Genomic DNA, 23738 nt, shown 5'->3' with positions numbered 1-23738 from the left:
GGAGGTGCTCTTATTAGCACCTTAAGAATTTTTGTTACTTCACCCACCCCACTCCCACCTCCTCAACCTCATGAACACCCTCATAGAAGCAGGGGAAGGGAGGATGGGATAGGAGGTTTCCAGGAAGGGGGGAAACCAGGAAAGGGGATAACATTTGAAATGTAAATGAGGAAAACATCCAAGAAAGAAAGAAAGAAAGAAAGAAAGAAAGAAAGAAAGAAAGAAAGAAAGAAAGAAAGAAAGAAGAAAGAGAGAAAGAAAGAAAGAAAGAAAGAAAGAAAGAAAGAAGGGAGGGAGGGAGGGAGGGAGGGAGGGAGGGAGGGAGGGAGGAAGGAAGGAAGGAAGGAAGGAAGGAAGGAAAAATTTTTGGTATGGATTTAAACGTCTTTATTAAGTTTTTTAATGTTTGTTATTTACTGTATACATGTATGTGAGAGCACGCGTACAAACATCAGAGAACAACATGGAGGAATCTCTTTGCCCACCCACCATGTGGGTTACAGGCATCAAACCTAGGCTGTCAATCTTGTCATCAAGGGTTTACCTACTGAGCAAGCCGTCTTACCAGTCCTCTATTTTATTTCATTTTTATTTGTTGCTTTAACCTCAGTACATAAATTTTCAACTTTCAAAGGTTTTATTTATTTATTTGAGACATGGTGTCATATATTCTTGGCCAGCCTCAAATTTGCTATATCGTGGAGATAAAAAGGTCTTAAAGCAAGGATATTTTGACATTTTGGAATGAAAGCCCACACTCTAAGCAATGTGATTAATATGTATATCTGCCTCTCTTTCTCTCTCTCTCAAAAAACAAAACCATTTGTAATATGTATTGGTTTTCATTCTTAATTTCTTTTTTTAATATATGTATGTTTTTGAAGTCTTCATTTTTTTTTTTTTTTTAAAACGAAAGTTTCTCACCATGTAGTCCTGGAATTTGCAAAGCTGGGATACAGGTGTATGCCACCATATCTAGCGGCCAAATATTTTAAAGCATTACCCCAATGAAATTGAGTAATTAGATGATATTGATAGAAGATAAATTTACTCATCTTACAAAATGCATAGTGTCCAACTATCTCTGAATCATAGTACTTATCATTAGTGTCCTTTACAAAGCCAGGGGTTGTTAGGAAGGTAACCGGTTGTTAGCCACTGTTAACTCTGTTCCTATAGAAATTTTTGTTTTACAGGATCCTATGACTTAGTTGTGTCTATGGAGAGTGTTTGAATTAATTTTTTGTTGTTGTTGCTAGATTTTGTTTCATAGATTGAAAAATCTTTAGCCAAAATAATGGGGGGGGGGGAAGTGTCCCCTTGTCCAGATAATAAAATTAGAGATGAAAAAGGAAGCCATTATGGTAGATACAGATGAGATTTGGAAGCATATAGTAGTATACCTTAGAAATGTATTTCACTAAATTGAAAAACCTAAGAGAAGTGAATAGATTTTTAGGTGCATATGGCCTATGGAATTACATGAAAATTAAATAATTTCTTCTGCTGCCACCTTTTTTCCCCCTGTAGCTCAGGCTACCCTTAAACTCCCTCTCTGTCTGAATGTTGGTGTGTGCCACCGCCAGCACCTGGAGAGTTTGTTGTTGTTGTTATATGTTTTTTTCCCCTCATCCTGTTATTTTATAGAATTCAGTGACTGTGGGGTTAATCTGTGTTACCCACTGTCTTAGTTTATCTCTTTGGAAGACTGATACAATCTTATCATTCAGTTATGAAGTTCCTCTGTCCACAGATGTTTTCTCAAGTAGGATGGGAACTACTTTCCCCTGGAGAGCTGGCGAATTAATCAAGTAGCTGCATCACCAACACAAATACCTTCTGGAATCCTCTTCACAATTCTCAAAAGGACTTGGAAGTCACATCCCTCTAGAATTATCTGTCAAGTGTAATTTAAAAAGTAGCCTCACTCATTCTGTCTACTTCCAAATAAATGGTTTTTTTGTTCCCTAAGATACTTTAGTTTATTAAGTCGTAGTCTTTTATTGAGTCAGGCAGGTTCTGCAATGACTGTCAGAAGTGTGAGAGAGAACATTTAATAGATAATTAGTGTAGTAGAATTAATTAACAATTTTTTAAAATATTTATTTATTATATGTAAGTACACTGTCACTGTCTTCAGACACACCAGAAGAGGGCATTATATCTCATTACAGATGGTTGTGAGCCACCATGCGGTTGCTGGGATTTGAACTCAGGACTTTCAGAAACACAGTCAGTGCTCTTAACCACTGAGCCATCTCTCCAGCCCTAATTAAAATTTTATATTTTGTGTTTTGCTAAGATTAAGAAGAGATTTTGAGAGAATGCACTGTAAACAGGGTCATCCATTTCCTTTTTATATTTTAAGCATAAAATCAACGATAGGCACATAGGAAATGTATAGAGAGAAATAGAATTTTATTATTTAATAATGTGATTCTTTAAATGATAAATTACTTTCTACAACTGTGATCTTTTATTTTGAAAATCTCTAGTTCCTTGGAATTCCGTATGTACCAAGTCAGGCGGATAATGGCTTTTACTTGGATTTGCAGAGCTCTGACATAGATGGTGTGGTGTTGTTTTCTATCTTGTAACAATTTCTACTCTTTCTAAACAGAGGAATAAATGATGGCAGAATTCAAGCCTTTAACTTTTCTAATTACTCTCACTTATCTTACCGTGGCATCCACCTAACTTTCTGGGCGTTCAGAAATTTTTTTCTATAAAGACCAGAAAATATTTAGTACTCAAATAGAGGGTAGCTAAAGCCATTTAAAAAACTCCAAATTTAGATGATATTTAGTTGGGTGTAGTTCTCTGTACTGAATGGCTTGCATGAGTACTTATCACTTAAGGATGAATTCTCTGGTGGTGCTTTGAGGTTTTACTCCAAGGTTATCAGCCTTTAGGTTATTACCATAATGGAGGAGAGTCTGGGCATTGATTTCACAAGTAGCTGGGTACAGATAATGTCACATAGTGCTCTTACCTCTTATGGGTGACCTTACCCCCAAACTGTCTCCTTCTGTTCCGTTAGTGGGAAGCTCATTGTTTTCTCTTTTGAAAGACTAAGACTGATTAAATACACACAGACAACAAAAAAGCAAACAAAGGCTGTAGACCCTGGCAAAATTCCAGAGGAAATATTTGGAACGTGTTTTCATCAGCAGGAAGAAAAGAAATATAGTTCAGAGTTTGCTTGATGACTCAAATGTGCTTTTGCTTACATGGGCAGAACCTGGCAGCCTTCATTTTGGGACTGGAGGAGGCTCAGTTGGTTGGATTATGATATACATTAAGCTGGGTTGAAGCTTACTTTATGTGATGGCCACTTTGGGCAAACTTTTATTTTCTTTCCTTAGCTAAATTTACTGAGCATTTCATTCTTTCCCCTCCTTTGACTGTTCTGATACTTACATGCTTTCTTTTTCTTTTTCCCCCTTTTATTTATTTTTTTTAATAGAGTGAGCAAAGAGTTAATAAGATTGTTCCACTTTCTGTGTGAGAGTTTAAACTGGATTTGGGGGCTCCTTTTGTTCTGTAAACTTGAAAAAAGTAATAATACAATAGAATTTTGTATTATGTTTGACCTCTGATGAGTAAATTATATCTGAATTTATGAAAAGGATCTGATTGGATGTAGATCACACTGTAGTCGCTAAAATACTGGCTTTTTCTGAAGCTCTGCAAACTTCCCTCTGGGCATTACATTACCTGTCTGTCAACCTACCACCCAAGAAATGGAACCCTGAAGAGTGCATGCTAGAAATGTATTCCTAGATACCTTTCAGGGACTAGGTATGGGCTCCTTGCCTTACAACTTCAAAATAAGTCTAATGCCAGGTCCCTCTTGGAGCCTGGAAAGACTAGGTGTTTAGCTGGTTCTAAAATGCTCTCGCCCAAGGCAGGCATTTCATAGGTTGTACTCAGAATTAAAGGAAATAATGCTATGTGCTCAGGATGAGTCGCTTTTTCTGCAAGCTGCTCAGTATTGCAGACCCTCTCCCCAGATGCTTTCCCCTTGCCTCACATGTCTTAATGTCCTGGAATCTGTGGATTCCCTGGAATGGAAAATTGGAAACTATGCTACTCTTGGGCTGCTTTTCCTGCCAGAGTGTGTGCCTAGCACTGTCCCTAGTACTCCTAATCCCCTCTCCCACCCACAGTTCAGTCAGCACAACTGCAGTACACAGTAGGGTAAGAACTGTGCATGGTTTTAGCGTCTGGTACCTTGATAAATTTATTCTCTTTCATGCTTCTAGAAGTTAATTTCTTTTACTGAAAAAAAATGTTAATTTTACCAATATGAATCTTTCTTCCAACTCCCATTCTCCCTTGCAGTGGTTCTCAGTTTTCCTGATGCTGCAACCCTTTAACAGTTCCTCATGTTGTGGTGACCCCAACCATAAAGTCATTTCTGTTGCTACTTCCTAAGTATAGTTTTGCTACTGTTATGAATTTTAATGTAGATATCAGATATGCAGATGGCCTTAAGTGACCCCTGTGAAAGGCTCGGATGACTCCCCCAAAGTGGTCCAGACCCCAGGATTAGAACCATTGCCTCATTGAAATCGTTGAAACATCTGATTTGGTCCATGTTATTTTTAAAAATTGGATGGACTATTCTTTTCTTCCTTTGTGGGGGAAATCATCTTCCAGATATTGCCTCCAATGTGAACCGGTTTCTCCTTCCTTGAGCTGTTCCCTTAGCTCCATCTGAGACTCTGTGGTACCATCCCTTACTTTAGTCATTCTCCAGGATTTTGCTGTAGCACAGTTCTGAACAAGCCTTTACAGAAGGGTCCATGGAGGATGAAGACCTTATGTGTCTGAAAATGTATTCTTTACACATGCACACTTGACTTTCAAGTTTCCGTTCATACATAAGCTGTAATGGTACCACGTGACATGAGGACACAAGATCTGATGGGTCCACGTGGTCATCCCTTCATTTCTGAACAGCCTTGTTTTGAGGGTGTTTTGCACAGTATACAGCTTTGAACATAGGCAGAGTGCCTCCCTCTGTAGCCATGATAATCTTGGCCTATTGTTTTCAGCTTTCTCCTTTCCAGCACCCCCCTTTTTGCTACCTTACAGAAGAAGCTCCTGCACAGGAGTTGCTATGGGTAAGGAGCAGACTGGCTTTGACACTATGATCGTGCTGTTTGTTTGTTTGTTTGTTTTTTGTGTTTTCCACTAGCCCTGCATCTAGCAGGGTCCATCATATAGGCATACCTGCAAGCTTTGGAGGAGCTCGGGTCATAGCTTCCACAGTTCCTTTGACTGCTAGCACACAGCATGTCGTAACTGTATATATTCGTGATGTGACCAAGGTTGTTGGCATTTACTTTCTCTTTGAATATTTCCCTTACTAGTAATCCACAGTGTTTTCTTCTTTTACCTGATGGTGTGTGTGTGTGTGTGTGTGCATGTTGGCTTTTTCTCATCCCCAGAGGCAATTCACAATGAAAATCTGTGTGTTCAGCAAAGCACAATAAACATCAGGTGTTATGCAAGTTTCCCCACTGTGGATTTTCATGTGATTGAATGGGCAGTTTGTTTATATTAAACTATTTTGCAAGGCATGCAGAATATGAAAGGGTGAAGGGAGAACAGCAGGCAAGCCTGCCATTATTTTATAAGATGTATTAGGGACCAGAGAGATGGCTCAGTGGTTAAGAGCACTAAGTGCTCATGCAGGGGACCAGGGTTCAGTTCCCAGTGTCCACATAGATGCTCACCACCACCTGTAACTTTAATTCCAAGATATCTGCCGCCTTCTTCTAGCCTCCATGGACTCCTACACACTTGGTAACACTTGAACTCATACAAGCACACACCCATATACATAAAGTAAATAAATTAAAATTTTAAATATGTCATATTGATTGATATCTAATCAACCTAAAATATCTGTCAAGTTGTATTTCTTGCATCAAGTTTTTAGGTTTTTTTTTAAGACTTATTTTTTTATTATTTTAGTTATTTTGCTGTGTAAGTATTTCTGTGAGGGAATGTGCATGAGTGCAGGTACCCAAAGTAGCCAGAGGCTTTATATCTCCTGTTGCTGGAATTGCAGATGGTTATCTAGCCATCAGATGTGCATGCTGGGAGCCAAACATGGGTCCTCTGAACAAGCAAGAAATGCACTTTACCATCTCTATTAGCCCCTGGTACTTGGTTTTAATGGTATATGTAAATTGCCATGTGTGGCAGGTATAGTGTTCTAGCACCGTGTTAAACTGGACATAGGTCATCATAGTTATGGTTCTTCTATTCCAGAGAGAAGCATGTCTTTTCTGTTTCCAATTTTCAGAAGACACAGAGACAAAAAAGGTAGTCACCTTCCCATCCTCAACATCTCTCTCTGGTGTGTTAACACCTCAACCTGACATTTCAACCTCTGCATCCCTAACTAAAATAGAGTGGTGAGAAACTGCATCTGGAAGTGCCTTACTAGTATCTAGCTTAAATTAATGTGGTAGTCCTTACATATTGATTGTATAATAGCTGGACTTTTTTTATTGGTTACAGTAGGATGCAATATCTAGTTTTGCTGACAGTACTTATGTGTACATGGCTTTTAAAATGTACCAGAAAAAAATAAATGATGTAGTAGCTGATGCTGACCATGTGAAAGATGCTCAGCTACTGAGCGCAGTCTCATGTGAGGAAGTATTATGACCCAAGCTAAATTCTGTACACAGATCTCCAGAGTCTCTTCCATGCTTGGGGGTCTGGGGTACCTACTCTAGGGAAATTGCCCTTCCTGTAAATTGCCTCTTCCTGGTGTGTCTCTGTTGTTGAGAGTATTCTTTATTGGGCTATTTTCCTGGTGCCACATAGGTGTTTCAGCAGGGGATACACTTTGGTGACATCAGTGGGGCTTAAATTATTAATAGGTCTTAGAACAGAATGTCTTTAACCTGTAAGATCATTTTTTCCCCTTACATCTGGCTTATAAACAATCCTACCTCCTCTCCACCTTCCAACTCCCAATGGAGAAGCATCATTTAGGGAGTTTGTGTTTACATTCAACGTGCTGTTCTTAGGCAGGTTCAAGAAGCTGTTAACCTTTGTGATGTATTATGTGCTGGTGCTTAAGAGAGATAAATGGTTAAGAAGTACATATTAGAGCCTCTCAAAACCCAGGAGCATCAATCTTCAAGCACCCAGCTCCTCAGCACAGGGTGTACAGGATGCATGGGTATGTCTGCCACTTCTGGAATGCATGCCATAGCAGAGCAGGAGATGACGGGAAGGTATGATGGAGTGATCTGCTTTTCTCTACGCTCCCTTTAGGAATGCTCTGTGCTGTTTGTCCTGTTTATCCTTTTGTTGACTGGTGTGTCTGTTGATGGCGTGCATGAATATATAATTATATGTAATTACATATATTATGTATATATAATATATCATATATATGATATATATCTCACAGTATCTTAAGTATGTGAGAGAAAGAGGAAATTGGCCAGGCATGGTCACAGGTAAGGGGATTGAGAATTTAGCTGTGAAGCAAGTTTCAAGCCAGCCTAGCGTGTAAGACCCTATCTCAAATAAAAAAATGTTCTTCATTTCATTGATCCCTTTCCCAATGCAGTTGGTCTAATGCATTCATAGTAAAACAAACAACAAAATATAAAGAATAGAAGGAAAAACATAAAATTATATGTATTATTTTTGTAAGCATAGGAGTAGATCAATTAAACTATACTTAATAGTTCCCTTTAGACAACCCCAGAGATTGCTAGGGGTAGTTTTGCTTTGATTAACAAGTTTTTACAGAGTCTGCCGATGTTGCCAGATAGTTCATTCAAGTTGAAATACACATGGCCCTCTGAACCTTTGTATTCAGAGAATGAGTCTTTTGTAAATTTGCTGATTTAGAACACTGATAACAATCAGGCACATTCATCACTATTCTAGCCGCCTCACAGATCAAGGAAGGTTTGATTAGTGAATTCCTTAATGGAAAAACATCAGGCAAGATGATAAGGAAAGGAGGGTTCTCGGGTAGGTTGTATTTCACTTATTTATGCAAGCAACAACATTTATGACTTTTGGAATACAAATATGCTCAACACTATCTGTGACACAACAGTGCAGTTTCAAAGGCAGTGTGCAAATACAGTGACTGTATGCACAGATGTGTTTGTGTTCACCTTGCCTTAGGTCTCGCTGTGTGCCCCATAGCAGGTAAGAGTCTGTAACCAAGACTTGCATCCTGTGAGAGGCACAAAGTATTCAGCTGCTTAGGGTTGTTTTTTGTTTTTTGTTTGTTTGTTTGTTTGTTTGTTTTGAGAAGCCTCCTCGGAGCAAGGATTTTAGGTGTGGAAATTTTCCGACTAAATTTTCATCTTGACAAGCTGAGTTAGTAGGTGATTGGGGGGCAAGGCTTTGCTATCAATGTCTTTGGTAGTAGTCGTGGTCTATTAGCACCCCAACTGTTTTGGTCTTTGAAGTATTTTAGACTGTAAATGTAATTGTATTCACTTACAAATATATCACAACATTGCAGCAATATAATTACTGCCTAAAAGTGACACATAAATCACAAGATCAAGAAATTTGCACTGATTACAGTTCAGTTTTCTTTCTTTGTCCTGGGATCCTATGGTGACCTCCTGGGACACACTAATCTTAAGAATGTTCCTTACTTGTTCAGGACAGCATTTCTGTCTCACCACCTAAGGGCCCCTGTACCTAGACAAAAGGCCTCTTAACAGGATCCTAGTGCTTCTCAGCTTCCTTTATAACCCAGCATGCTTTTCTTTGTCACGCTGCCTCTAGGATGAGGAAGGCACAGAAGAAGACAGCAGCCGAGTGGAGCCGGTGGGACATGCTGATACTGGAATGGAGAATATACCCAACTTTTCCCTCGAGTAAGTCCCTATGGCTTTGCCTCATTTTTTTTTTTTTAACTGTGTGTGTGCAGCACCATTATGGCGTTCTGAAGCATAGTGTTCTAAAGCATAGTGTGTGCAGAATGTTTGTGCTCAGGTAAAAGCTATGCCTGCCCTGCTTCCTGCTCACCAAGAACATCCTTCATGTGTGATGTCCTGTAAGCATCAAGGTGTGGAAGTGCATATGTGCCCACCCAGGGTTTCAAGCCTTGGCAAAAACTGCTAAATCAGAATTGTGTAGTATTTGATTGAAGATGTCTATCACGTTAACAGCTCTGCAAATATTGTAACTGTTTTTGGATCGCTTTTCCAGTCTGTATGTTGATCATTTGTTCAAGTTTGCAAAGGGATGGAAACATTCATCTCATTCATATTGATAATTTAAATTAAGAACAAAATACTATTTATTAAGAATTAGTTGGATAAAGTATGCCTTAGTCACATACACAAAAGCACATGCATGCGCACAGTTTAGCTAAAGAAACAGGGTCTGTGAAGATACTTGATGGAATGATGAATGCTATAGTGTAGGAGTCCAGAACATGATTTTAGCCTTTTGCTGCTTCACATCTTCAGCACTCAGATATTAGCATGTTTATAGTGGAGACTGCTCTCAGTACTACCTCCCCCTGGTAGGGAGGACAGGCATACTGATCTTTTCTTTGACTTTTTGGTCTAAGTGTAGGGTGAAGACAACATTATTAATAAACATCTTACAGGGCGGGTGTGTGCGCGTGAGTGTGTGTGTGTGTGTGTGCGCGCGCTAGGAACATTCACACTGGGATTGAGCATGCTAGCGCTAGGATTGAGCAGGTTTAGATAACATGGATTTACAGATACAATCACCAGCATTTCTGATATTTCTATTTAAGAGATGTTTGGGGTACCACATTTTTTTTTTAAAAGAGAGAATGTAGACTAAAATAAAGCCATTAAAATTATGCTGTTTATTGAGATGCAAGTGTTCAAATAGTATTTACAGTTTAAAAGCATAAGTTTTCTATAGTTGTGTGAAAATTACTTATACATAAGGTTACTTTAGTAAACATTTTAGCTGTGTGGACAGATATGTTCATTTGTTTAGAGAAAGGCCTACCTTTATAGCCTAGGCTGGTCTCAAACATACAGCAGTCCTCCTGCCTCAGCTTCCTGGATTCTGAGATTATAGCCATAAATCACCATACCAGACTTTTAATTTAATTAGCATATATAGTTAAATCTATATACATGTTTCTGCTTTGTTGGATATCTCCATTATTAGCTGGATTTCCTCTGTATATAAGTGAGACATAATCATCAACTGCTTATAATAAGAAATATATTTCAAAATTTGGCATTTTGCTTTATGTAAAAACTACATTGGGGTTCTTGTTGAATCTAATAAGAGTAATTTACTGTTTTCCAAATTGCTTATAATAGATATCTAATTGACAGTCTATTTCCAAATATAGATTGGTATACATGCAACTGTCTGAAAATGTGTGTGTATGTTAAAAAAAAAAAAAAAACCTGCAAAAGAAGCAAAACCTCTCATGTAGTTTAGAAAGTTACCTTCTCTATATCATCATTTTCATTAATCTCAAGGCAATGCTAGCAGTAAGGAGTCACAGAAGTGGCTTTAATAATGTCAGTTCCTGGCCACCACACTAAGTTCAGTTGTTCATGGAGTTAAGCAACTCTATGCTAGTTCGTGGAATGTGTTTCATGACTTTAAAGATCAGCTACAAATGAGAGAAGCGTTTGGTTTCAGTGGGTCCATTTGACAGAGATTAAGCTTCATAAACCACCCTACAGTACTCTGTAGTTAAGGAAATGGAGGCTGGATCATCATCATAGTGAGCTGTGAGGTCATTAGCTGTCTCCTGAACTGTCAACCTGTGGGAGCAAGAGCTGTGTGACCTTACTGAGCTATTGGAAGGATGAAGTGACATGCTTGTGCATTGGAGCACGTTGTAAATTGCCATGTGCTGTGTGTGCATAGAGTTCTCAGGTTAGCTATTGGGGTGGAGAGTGTTCAGTAACATCAAAAGGCTTGATCTCCAAAGCATGAAGTCATATTGCTCAGAACAGAATGGTCCAAGAGGACCTTCTGTGCCCCTTTTAACACAGATGTCTCTGACAATTGCTCTCTCCATACCATCAGACTAGCATTCAGGTAGGTGGATTTTGGTGCTGCCTCCATCACCACGCTTACGTTCTCAAGTGTGTATGTGCGCACCCATCACCTGTCTGTCTGGGATTTTGTTTTGTTCTCTTTTATTTTTGGTTGCGTGTCTGTTTTTGTTTTGTTGTGTTTCTGTTTGGGTTTGTTGACAGTCCATGTTCATGCTCCCTCATTCATCATTGTCTCACAGTGATATGGTAAAGCTCGTACAAGTCCCCAACGATGGAGGGCCCCTGGGAATCCATGTAGTGCCTTTCAGTGCTCGAGGCGGCAGGTAAAGTATCTCGCAGGTTTTTTTCATTGATCATAATGTCCACTGTTTTCTGTGTTGACTTCGCATATGCATAATGGAAAGGTTTTCACTGGGGTCAGCTGCTTGCTTTCATTATAAATAATGTCTACAGAATACATGCAGCATAAATATATCTACAGAATGCATGCAGGCCGATCGAGGACGTTTCTATGTATTGGAAAGACCCATAGGTTTAGATTATATTAACTAACTCGCCGTTTAGCACGTCCTGGTACTTTAGACTCTGTTGTAAGCTGACCACCATGCCTTGATTTACAAATCCCCAGAGAGCTACAGTAATTATCTGGGGAAAAAACACAGTAAAATAACCTGGATATCATAGGTGGGAATTTGTTTGAAAATTGTGTTTGTTAGCTCATTTCTGCAATTATGTAAGACACTAATGAGTTTTTTTTAAAAAAAAAATTCCTTAGAAAGCTGGGCAAGCTGACTTTAATCTCCAAATGCTCACTACACCAAATGTGGTGCTGTTATTTTCAACCTCAGTAATACAAAGAATATGATCCTGTAAAGTCTACAAATGCTACCTGAGTTGTCTTGATTTTTCCCGCTGCCCCCAACGGTGAAGTAAACATTATTTTGGGGACTTTAATATATTCAAATAGTGTTATCGTTTCTTATATATAATTGATTATATATAATGATAAGTTATTATAATTTATTGTTTAATATAAATTATATGTTGTAGATTATTATAGATATATAGATTTATATATAAATTATTATAAATCAAAGTGATATATACATATATATGTATGTATATATAATTAGTTTTTGTATTAATGCTTGATGGACAGGTAGGGTGTTTCCTGTTCATGTGTGACCTCCCCTCCTTTTTGTTCAGTTTGTGATAACCTGATGAAACATGTTTATGCCTTGTTTTCGAACTCCTTAATCAACTTTTATTGTTTTCACTCTATTCTTTTAAAAGTATTTCAGCTCCCCCTCCCCTTGGAAGGGAAAAATTGTCAAGTAGCATTATACCAGTATCAAAGAACTAAGCACTAGGGGCCGACTCAGTGACCAGGAACCCAGGGCAATGACAAGAAATAGGAATAGGCAAGAAGAGCTGTAACTGGTGAGTGAAAAGTGGACCAATGGCTGAGAACCTGGAGCACACACTAGGAAATCACCCTTGGCAGGGGAGGCCTGTAACTAAGAACTCAGAACTACAGCTGAGAACATACACCAGTTACAAAAGCCCAGGACAGCCATTTTGAATTGAGGCTAGAGACCGAGGATCTGAATGCAGAACAGTGAAATCCCAGACCAGTGGCAGAACCAGCCTCATGTGCTAACACTGTTGTCTGGTATGTTCTAGAAGGCAGAATATGAATTAGCATACAGCCAGACGTAAGTTGTATTTCTAAGTCTTTGAGCAATTGCAGCGCTTCCTATTAATCATAACAACTGCAAGTCCAGATTTATGTTTTCCTTTGGTAAAAATATAGATTGTGGATCGACTTGAAACTGAAAGTTGAGTTTATTAACATTCTTTTGAAGTACCCTGAATGCAATATCTTGTAGCTTAGTATGAACTTCACCTTGAGATGCGGAGTGGCATTTCCATTCATCCCCTTTACCCTTTTTTCTCTTATTTTTACCTTAAACTCTGGAAGAACATTAAAATATCCTCAAAGAACTTTCGAGTTAAACAATTTTACTCAAACGTACCTTGGTTTTATTTTCTTTTAAAGATATAATATCTTTAGAATTGTCTTGAAAGAAACTTGAGAAAGTTTAAAAAAAATCACCGGATTGTAACTTCCGGTGTCTGAAGTGTCTGAAACTGCTTGTGAGCTGTAATTCATCACAAATAAGATTATTGTGTATGTGCCAACATTGAACCAGTATTTGTATTGCAAACGTGTTACATCCTGTCTTGCATTACACATTTCCCACCTCACTGTGAAAAGACATTAGGATAAAATAAACAGATGACAAGCCTAAAGCAAAAGGAGAAAACAGAAATAAACCTGCCAGTAGGATGAATTCAGAAAAATATTGCAAAGCCCACCACAGTTGGTGGTTTCCATGGTGTTGAGTTTGGATGCACAGAACCCAGTCAAATAAACAAACAAATTCTTCTGCAGAACTAGCAACTCTAGAGCTGAGTCATTTTTAATTCCTTCCAGTTTGACTCTTAATGAGGAAAATTTTGTGCAGCTTCCCTACATAAAGAACAAAGACTTTGGTCTGGCAAGAACAGACACTTCACAAATTCCTCCTGGTTACCACTCGTTTTCCTGTAGCAGCTAGATAGAAGGGCTTGGTTTTCACTCTACTTGTGTGCAGGCTCTATGGTCTTCTACATGAACGTGATGCTTCAAGATCTTTGGGGATGGGTGGACATTGAGAGAGATGGGTGTGGTAGCTCAAACTCAGGGGTCCCATCTCCAGGAGTGTAGAGATTCCAGAAATGCTTGAAACTGATCCTTTCCATTCCATCAGAAATCCTTAGAGGCCCTCTCAATGAGGATGGTGAGTGCCAGGAAACAAAGATTAGTAGAACTCCACATTTCTCTGCCAGAAACCCTGTAGGACATTTATCACCCTATGATGAGGAGAGTGAGTATCTAAAACAAAGTTGAACAGAAGCCATTTTTCTCTAGGGATTTGCTATAGTCAAGATGGTGGGTGATCTGGGAGCTGGTAGAGAAGAAGTGTCTGAATTTGGAAATTGGGTCTGATGTGGTGGAGGATGCTTTTAAATATGATGGCACTCTGGTATTTCAGACAGATTGAGCAATTCAGCAGAAAGGAATCTGTGAAGTCGCAGGCAAGAGGAAATCATGTGTTCATTAGTGGGAATACAGCAGTCCATGCATGCACACTGACATCTCTGAGAACAGTTAGCATGAAAATTTTACTCAGCCTTGTGACCTTTCAAAAACAGGGACTTAGCTAATTGAATAACTGCCCCAGAATGTTTTCTTTTATAGATATTATAAATACATGTATTCACTTTCCTGTTTAGAATTTCAGTCTAATTCAAGATGAGAATCATGCATAGAGAAGGGACATTCCTAGACTGCTTCAGATATCACATGTAGTGGAGGAAAACAGCAATATAAACTTATGAAGTTGGGTTGGAGAGAGCTTTACAGCTGCTTAGCAGTGACAGCTTCATTTCTGACCTTGCCAGACCTGCTCTTTGAAAGGCTATTTTCTGTAGTAAGTTGAATGTGTGCCTTCATCAGCAGCATTAAGAATGGCTCATCTCCCAGCTCTGCCTTGGATGACTGACTCTAGACTAGACACAGATGTGGTAGGAAAGTCCACGGGGTCATCTTCTCCACTATGCTGTGTCTCTTAAGTGTCTTTGTGGGAATTTCACAAAAGTGGAGAGCTGATGCCACTCAGGTTCAGGTTTTCTTATTTTGAAACACTTTCTCTTTACATCTGTTATCTCCATTTCCTCTTACAGGACAAACAACCTTATTAAGTCACAAATGCAAATACTCTCAAGCCATTCATAACAAATGACTATGACATCATTTGATGGAAGATTTCTTTAAGTTCTAGGAACTATTCAGAGCTATTAGCTCAAAATCCTTGGTAAAATAAAATTTCAGGCCAATGGTGATGGCAGAATTAGGAAAAGTCTTAAGCTTAAGGCCAACCTGGGCTTTGAGATGAGAACCTGTCATACAAAATTAAAATTAAATTAAAATAAAATAAAATAAAAATCCCAAGCCCTGACCAAGACATTATTTGACAAATTTTCTGAGACTTTTCAATGATATAGAAATATGATTGTAGTATAACCTCAGGTCAATACAAAACAAGATACAAAATCAGTTATCAAACGAGGGGCCATACCTATGAAATTGTCCTATTTTGTATGTCTGGGGATGGACTTGAGAAACATGTATATTAAAAGGTACCATTCACATGCTAAAATGATTCAAAATTTAGAAAACTGAATGTTGGCCACCATGCGAGGCCCCTCTAAGGACTATATGCTTGACCCATTCCTTGAAGGAAACAAGGGATCTGCTCCAGAGATGTTATTCTGGAAAGGTAATCATTCCTGGAGGGCATTCCAAAGGAAGATGCTCACACAAGTTCGAATAAACTCTGTCTTCTGTAAGTTGCCTTGGCCATGGCGTGATGGCCAACTCTCTTTATACATAAAGCAGCATGTAGAACATTTAGATAACGTTAGAAAGTTACATATCAACCCATTTAAATATCCCAGCAAAGTCTGAACTTGGATCTTCCTTCTGCTAAGGTTAATACTTAGCTCTATTTATATTATCTATACCCCCTTCACTGTGTATTTCCTGGTTAATAACCTTTGTCTGTATAGAGAAGCAAGGCATTTGTTTTGTCCTCAATATCTATTTCCCGTTTTTGTATTTAATCTTCTAGTCTAGTAGTGATTGGCTTGTCCACATGCTGTCTATCTGTCTTTTATTGGCTTGAGAGCTTATTAGGAGCTGGGTTGAATTTAAGTCTGTCCTTTTTATAGTTTTAGAAAAATTGTGTGTGTGTGTGTTTTTAAGAAACAGAATAATGTTTAATTTCCATTTTAATTTGAAGAAACTCCCCATCTCTATTATGAATTGTCCTCTTTACCCACCCATTACATCTACTTATTTATTTTGTTTGTGGTTGTGATGGACATCCTACTTGCCTAGGGCATCACACTTACTGGCAAACCCTCTACCAGATTCTTTACAAGAAACCTCTTTTTTAATTAAAACTTCTTTTTGGAAATGTCTTTGCACATGGTATTGTATTACATTAAAAAAGCATTTTTATATTAGTATGTTTAACAAGATCTCCTCTCGGTGAGGATTGTTATTTTAACTAAAATGCCTATAAAGTTTAAACTTTCCTTCTGTAGCTGTGGCCATGGCAGTGATTTTGAGTCATGTATAACTGTTACTTCCCACATGGAACCCTTGGGTAGCTGACAAGGTCTTTTTGCCAGGACCCCCATTCATATCCTGCCCTTACTGTCATGTTTGTATTGCATCAGGATTTATTAAGATAAAGGTGATCGTTCCCATATAACTGGATGTTCTGGGAGTGGAGATTATCAAAGCAGAACTTAAACTACCTCAGCCAATTTAAATGTCAATAAAACATTTGTTACTTATTTTCAGTTTTATCATTGGTTATAATTTATACTTAGAATTAAAATGTTAACATGTGCAACTGAGTTTGTTTGAATTAAGTGTATAATTAGGCTAATGAACCTTGTAAAAATGTAGTGGTGAATCCTTAATATAATCTGAGCAGTTAAATTTCTAATTATGCAACCAAAATCACACAGAGTCGCAGCATCCGGCAGCTTGCTTTCTGTGATGCTCCCTCCTCCTGTTCCTGAGAGAGAATGTTAGCAACTGTGAGAGAAGGGTTTTAAGAAAGACAGATATGTAATTGAGATTTGTACCCAGTGGAGATAATATTTTCTAACTGCCCACCCTCCTTCCCTCTCTCTCTTCCTTTCTTCTTCCCCTTCCATTCCCCATTCTTCCCTTTCCTCCTCCTTCTCTTCTTCCTTTCCTTTCTCTAAGAAGGGAGAAAAAGCATTTTATTAAATAGTAGAAAAAGAGTAGGTTTGAGAAATATTTTAGTCTTAATAAGAAAAGAAAATCTCATTCTTTGGGAAGCCTGCGACTGATTTAAGATCTGCCTGAAGTTCACATCTGGGTAGAGTAGGCGTGTTTCCACATGACCCCACACTGAAATAATTTCTTCAGAAACCTCTCCAACCTCGTTCATGAAGTTCTGGGTCTCTTTTCAACCAAGTGGCTCAGTGCAGCCAGCATGGGTGGCTGTGATTCTTGAACCACACCTAAGAGCTGGCCCTCCTTTTCTCCCATAGCTCCTGATGGGTCATTGTTGCTCCTTAGGAACTCTGGCAGTTGCTCCCAAGAAGGAAAACACACCCTGTACCCTGACAGCCCATAGGCCCTGAGACCTTGTCCATTCCCATAATGCTCCAGTAAAGCAACATAGATGTCTGTCTCTGTCTCTCACTGTCTGTCTCTGTCTGTCTTCTGTCTCCCCCCCCCCCCCCCAAAGTTGCTTCAGAACAAACTCTGGCTGTTGAGTTTAGTTTATGAGATATATACCTAGCCAGGTGGTAGATGACACATACCTTTAATGCAAGTACTCAGGAGGCAGAGGCAAATAGACCTGTGATTTCAAGGCCAGCCTGGGCTAAACAGTAAAACTATATCACAAAAAAGCAAGCAAACAAACAAACAAAATCAGAGACAGACAGACCAACCACCAACTGACTGACCAACCTAGGATGTGCTTCTTTTCTTTCTTACTGAAGCTCTGAGATAGCTGGGTTCAGTAGCATGAAAATGGGTCTTGTCAGTTACCCGACTTCTAGGTCATGGAGAATGCCTGACCCTTCAGCTTCCTGTGGATTGGTCAGAACACCTTTCTGTTCTCCCGTGTTTGTAGGTGTTTTCTTGGAAAGTGTTTGATCTTTCACTAGTTTCTTTTGTGTTCATTTTTATTCAGTGGAGCCGATGAGAGATATTTGCAGATTATAGCACTTGACCTTTCCATCCATTCATTCTCTGGAGATAATGATCCCAGCATTGTGGAGAAGCCAATTACATCATCTTAGTCCAGCAGTTCCTGATTCCCTGGCACCACATGTCACTGTGTCACCCAGGGTGTAGCCCTCCTGTCCCATTATCTGGCATTACTGTTACCTAGAGTGGCTGCTGAAGCTCAGATTGCTATACTTCCTGTCCTGCCTTTCATTTCTGCCAGTCAGTTCTTTGATTTGTAACACCCCCATTCCCTTCAGCAGGGTTTCTTTATGTAACAACTCCTGGAACTTGCTTTATAGATCAGGCTGGTGTAGAACTCTCAAGTGCTGGGGTTAGAGGCATGTGCCACCATACCCAGTGATTTGCAATATTTTCATCATACATTAGCATTGCTAATGCATTTGGCTACACAGAAGGACAATTTAGAGAGACAATCTTCAGTGATGTTTCATGATCAATTCAGAGGTAGAGTGCTTGTCCAGGACTGAAAACACCAGAGAAAGACCAGAAGTAAAACAGGTAACTGCACAGTTTTCAGATCATCATCTTGGAATGACCTAGAAAAGCTCTTGAGCCCTCTTTTACAAATTAGATGCTTAGCCGAGCGGGGTCTGAGATTGTAGGTCCTTCAAGAAATTAAAGAATTTAGCTTAAAGAATTTAGCTGCTTCTCTAGTACAAAGTTGCAAAGTCTTGCCCATTCCTTCTAACATCAACATGATCAGGTTCTTTATGGCCACTCCCCACTCTCTCGTACCAACTCTTGAGTTACTTTTCCATTGTTGTGATAAACAGGACCAGAAGTGATTCATGGTCAAAAGTTTATTTTGACTTAAGGATTTTAAGAGTTTATTACAGGGCTAAGAATCCATCACGGTGGGAGGCATGGATGAAGGTAGCTGGAACAAGAGGCTGATAGATCACATTTTCAGCTGCAAACACAGGGTAGAGTCATGAACCAGAAGTGGGGCAAAGCTATAAACCCGTAAAGCCTGCACTTCGACGCTCTTCCTCCAATGAGGTTGCACCTTGTACAGGTTCCATAACACTCCACAAACCACCAACATTGGGACCACATGTTCAGCTACCTGAGCTAGTAGGGGCATTTTCATTTAAACCACCACATGAATATTAATAATTTTGTCTTTTTACTTTTTCTCCATGAAGTTCATTTCATGTTCTCAAAGTGTGAGTCCCGATGCAGATGAGAAAAATGCTAAGTGGTGTTCTTGAACCACTTTCCTGCTTGTCTTTTTTTTTTCTCCTTTGACTATGAGTCTTTGACTATGACTATGGTAGCAGATCACTTAGCTAAGGAAGACTCTTACCAAGTTTTGAAATTCCAGTTATCAGACCTATTGTTGAATTTATGAAGGGAAAGTCTCTTTCTGTGTCTCTCTAAAGGCTTTGCTGTTATCCTCCAAACCCTGAGCATCCAGGGTTTGTGCTGTGCTCCTCCTGACCCACTGTGATGTGAAACAATGGGGTTGTTTGCAGCAGCATGCTATCTGAACTGAAGCAGCACCCCACCAAAGCCATTCATTAGACCATCCCTCTTCAGATTGTGATTCCCCCTAAGCAGCTGGGGGCAGAGTTAGTATGCACTTAGTCTCAGAAGGCTGATAATGACAAGTCAGAAAAAGATTTCCAGCAATCATTGAAAAGGTCAATTTGTACACATCACTGAGACTGTAGTGGTTTCTTCCAGCGTTACTTGAACACATATTAGTAGCATTCTACTCCAATTCCCCTTTAAGGGACTCCTACCATGTACACTAGACCTAAGGCACATGGAGAGGATGCTACCCCTGTAACTGTTAACATTCTTGATGTTCCAGAACACTGGGGTTGTTAGTGAAGCGGTTGGAGAAAGGTGGGAAAGCTGAGCAAGAAAATCTTTTCCACGAGAACGACTGCATTGTGAGAATTAACGATGGAGATCTTCGAAACAGAAGATTTGAGCAGTAAGTATTTCTGATCCTCTTCCCCTGGTGGTGATGGGGTCCCTTCAGCTGAGCTATTCTGACACATTACTGAGTCCTGTACCACAGGAGATGGTTTAATGCAGTTATCTAGTTTTCTCTACAGAATTTAATCAAACTTCATGTAACTATGACCACTGATCTATATCTAGAGCACCCTGTAACCATGTGAGCTGAGTTATGGACCTGAGTTTGATGTTACACTGCTTTTAGGAAGTTCAGCCTTGTCCTTTTACAGTGTAATGAGGAGTCACAATGCTATGTCTTTCTTGGGTGTTCTTTATCCTGACGGAAGCTCTTATTAAATTAAAAATAACAAACCAGACAGTGGTAGTGCATGCCTGCACTCCCAGTACTTGGAAAACAGAGGCAGATGGATTTCTGAGTTCAAGGCAGCCTGGTCTACAGAGGGAGTTCCAGGACTGCCAGGGCTATACAGAGAAATCCTGTCTCAAAAAACAAAAAATAAAAACAAAAACAAAAAAATAAACAATAACAATGACAAAACCTTTTAGAATTGGTAGGTGTGGATAACACTCTTACTTGGTTGAGAGACCTGGGTTGGCATGAGTGGGAGCTGTCTTACAATAGCTCTTAAGGCTCCATAACAGGTAGGATTCCAGATTTGGGTGGTTGGAGGGGAGGTTGGTGCATCATTAGGTTCTGTTTGCAGGACTTAGTGTTTGTCAGATTTCTGCAACAAACTTGAACCAATTTTGTGGATAAGTGATGGCTGGCTAGTTGCCTCTTCTATCTCCATAAGTATACTCTAAAGTATTTCTTGAAGAATTCTATGACCCCTTACTAAGAAAATACTTAATGCCTTCGTTAGTATGGCATAATTCTGTGCAGGGATATCCAGCCTTTGGCATTGTGATATGTCGTTGCCATCTATAAATGTGTTGGACTGCATTCATAGCTATCCTGAGTTGTATGTGGCCTGACAGCGCCCACGCTGCCATGGTACCGAATATCGGGCGTAGGCCTGGGGGATTAACAAAAAACACAGACATGGGTCATTCTGCAAGGAGAATGCCAAAGCTTTACTGAGAGATCAGCAATATATATGCTAGAGGCCAGGGAAGGGAACAGGAAAAATCAATTATAGTCTTAGGTCAGGCACCTGGGAAGTCCGTACCACACTGGGCAGGAAGGCAGGAATCAAGCTAAGCCATGGGATGTTTTGCTCTCAAGAAACCTGTGCAAAAATCTCAGCTGGGGGCATTGAGACAAGCTCTCTGGTTCCCAACAGTGGCCCATGTACTACAGGTTGGACAGACCCGTGAGGAAGAAAGATATGTTTGATTTCCATTAGTATTAAACTAGAATACATGTGTTAGCACTTATCATTATTAATGATTTATATGTGGACACTGTTTTATCTACAGTCCTAGATAGGTTTATCATTTTTATTTACAGAATGAGAGATTTACATTTGGAGAAACTGTCCTGCTTTTATCAGAGCTTACAACATGGTTCCAACAGTCTGTTGGTTCTTATTGCTTAATTAGTATACTTAATCAAGCTCATGTTATCTTCTGCTCTGCTGGTCTTCATTTGCTAATCTTCCACTCTTTGTCAAATCCAGAGCACAACATATGTTCCGCCAAGCCATGCGTGCGCGTGTCATTTGGTTCCACGTGGTTCCTGCAGCGAACAAGGAGCAGTATGAACAACTCTCCCAACGAGAGAAGAACAACTATTCCCCCAGCCGCTACAGCCCTGACAGCCACTGTGTGGCCAACAGGAGTGTGGCCAATGCTGCACCTCAAGCATTGCCCAGAGCACCCAGACTGAGTCAGCCACCTGAGCAGCTGGATGCTCACCCCCGACTACCTCATAGTGCTCATGCCTCAACCAAACCACCCACAGCTCCGGCCTTGGTTCCACCAAATGTGCTTAGTACCAGTGTAGGTAGCATGTACAACATGAAGAAAGTAGGCAAGAGGCTTAACATCCAGCTTAAGAAAGGTATGATGCATTTATTCTCAGATGGGGTTGCTTTAAGATGAGCAACTACTTAAAGAGAGTACCTTGGATACTGAGGTGGGGGTTGGTGTGTTCTTTTGTTGTTATCTTCCTCTGTTAAGTGTTTAGTGCTCGGAATAAAACCCAAGGCTGTGTGTTTGCTTGCAGGGTACTCTGCCCTGATCTTTATCCCTACTCAGTCAAACTTAAAGCACATGTAGGACTGTGGAGATGGATTTGGTAGTAAAGTGCCTGCTGCACATGCATGAGGAGCTGAGTTCAGATTCCCAGCATTTACATAAAAGCCAGGCATGTTGGGGGACTGGAGGTAGGGCAAGTTGCTTTCTTCAAGAGACTGTCTCAAAACATAAAAAGAACATTTGAGGAAGACACTGCACTCTAACCTCTGGTCTACACACACACACACACACACACACACCACAAATGCATATGCACTTGCATACACATGTACATACAAATGCAGAAGAAATATAATTAAAACATAAAGCTTCAGAATAAGTTGCAGCACATTTACGAGAATCAGCTTTTATTCCTAGGGTAGCATTCTTTTATACTCAAAGTGGGTTACAGGTTTTCCTTCAATGTCTAGAATAATAATGGAGGTCTGACTACCTTGATTGACCACCATGCCATGACATTGCATTAAGCAGGATGTTAGAGGTACCTGTGGTCTTCAGCATGTCATGGGAAGGGGCACCTATGTTTGAAGCTGTCTTATTCACGCAGTCCTCTCTTTGTTCTTTCTTCTCTACAATCACAACTTCATTTCCTTGACAGTGACAGATGATGGTGATAAGTGTTAAGTTGTCCCCTCTTTTAGTGATTACCTTAGGTAGCTCCTTCCTGTAGATGGCAGATCCGTGCACACAGGAACATGCTTACAGTTGGTCTTCTCTGCAGAATGACAGCCACACTTGACCTTCAGATGGCCAATGGCATTCTGTCAAGGACAAGATACATTTTGCTGACTGTGTGTCCTTTTGGCTGAGCATTTCAAAACCATGCCTTTCAAATTATGGCTTTACTTAAAAAGAAAATGCCTTTCTGAGCACAGCCAGCTCCAGCAGCAGCTGGAGAGTCATCCAGAATGACTTACCTGTACTTGGCAGCTGTGGACAGCAAACCCTTGCTGGCTTGTCTTTCATATTGTGGCATTCAGTTCATTCTCCTATCCATTGGGGTAGCACTGGAAATGCTGTGCACCTGCTGTCTCCTTCCTAGAACAATTCTTTCACTGAACTTTGAGCCACGGCTTCTAATGATTGCCTTTTGAGCCACAAATACTTGATTGGCACAAACAGGACTTGACACTGTGCTTCTCCACTTTGCAAGCTGAATGGGAAGCACTCTGTTCTCAGTGAGGGGATGGTCCAATTTACATTCTCCTCTCTCCACTCAAGTGACAGGCTTTGGGTTTTAACCAAAAATACGTCAAGTACCACAATAGCACAATATGAAAAATAAAATTCCTGCTCATATTCCCTAGGCAAAGACAGTATTTAGCCAGTGTTTGGCTACTTGATAAATAATATTATTTATAACATCTAACTTCTCTTTACTGAGGGAGGAACATTCATTTAATCAATTGAAGTTTTGCACAAATAATATGACAATTTGTGATGTAAGGTAGGCTCATTCATTGAGCGTCATTTTACTTGCTATTAAAAGAGTCGATATTTTTAGTATGTTAATAATAGTAGCTTTGCTTTGTATCATTTAGAAAGGTACACGCCATTTATTAGACTAATTCAGGGAGTCTAATTTTCGTTCATAAATGAAAATTAAATGTGGTGGGCTTTATTTAAATATTTCTCAAACTTTTGCTAATCTAAGTGATGCAGCATTCCATAGA

The 23738-nt window shown here is 39.6% G+C and overlaps 1 protein-coding gene across 13 annotated transcripts in view; it reads left to right on the top strand.

Annotated features, from left to right (window-relative positions):
- Pard3 (par-3 family cell polarity regulator) overlaps window positions 1–23738 on the top strand; it is a 548938-nt gene that overhangs the window by 276550 nt on the left and 248650 nt on the right. For all 13 annotated transcript variants that reach the window (XM_052166623.1, XM_052166619.1, XM_052166621.1 and 10 more), the window contains exons 6-9: window positions 8797–8888; window positions 11264–11347; window positions 19754–19879; window positions 21486–21868. In XM_052166623.1, the coding sequence (XP_052022583.1) occupies window positions 8797–8888; window positions 11264–11347; window positions 19754–19879; window positions 21486–21868 (685 nt within the window). The remainder of the gene's footprint in view (window positions 1–8796; window positions 8889–11263; window positions 11348–19753; window positions 19880–21485; window positions 21869–23738) is intronic.

The sequence above is a fragment of the Apodemus sylvaticus genome, chromosome 21 (genome assembly GCF_947179515.1).
Source record: "Apodemus sylvaticus chromosome 21, mApoSyl1.1, whole genome shotgun sequence".
Classification (NCBI taxonomy): Eukaryota; Metazoa; Chordata; class Mammalia; order Rodentia; family Muridae; genus Apodemus; species Apodemus sylvaticus.
The sequence above is the reverse complement of the archived record's forward strand: the minus strand, read 5'-3'. Positions and strand labels throughout refer to the sequence as shown.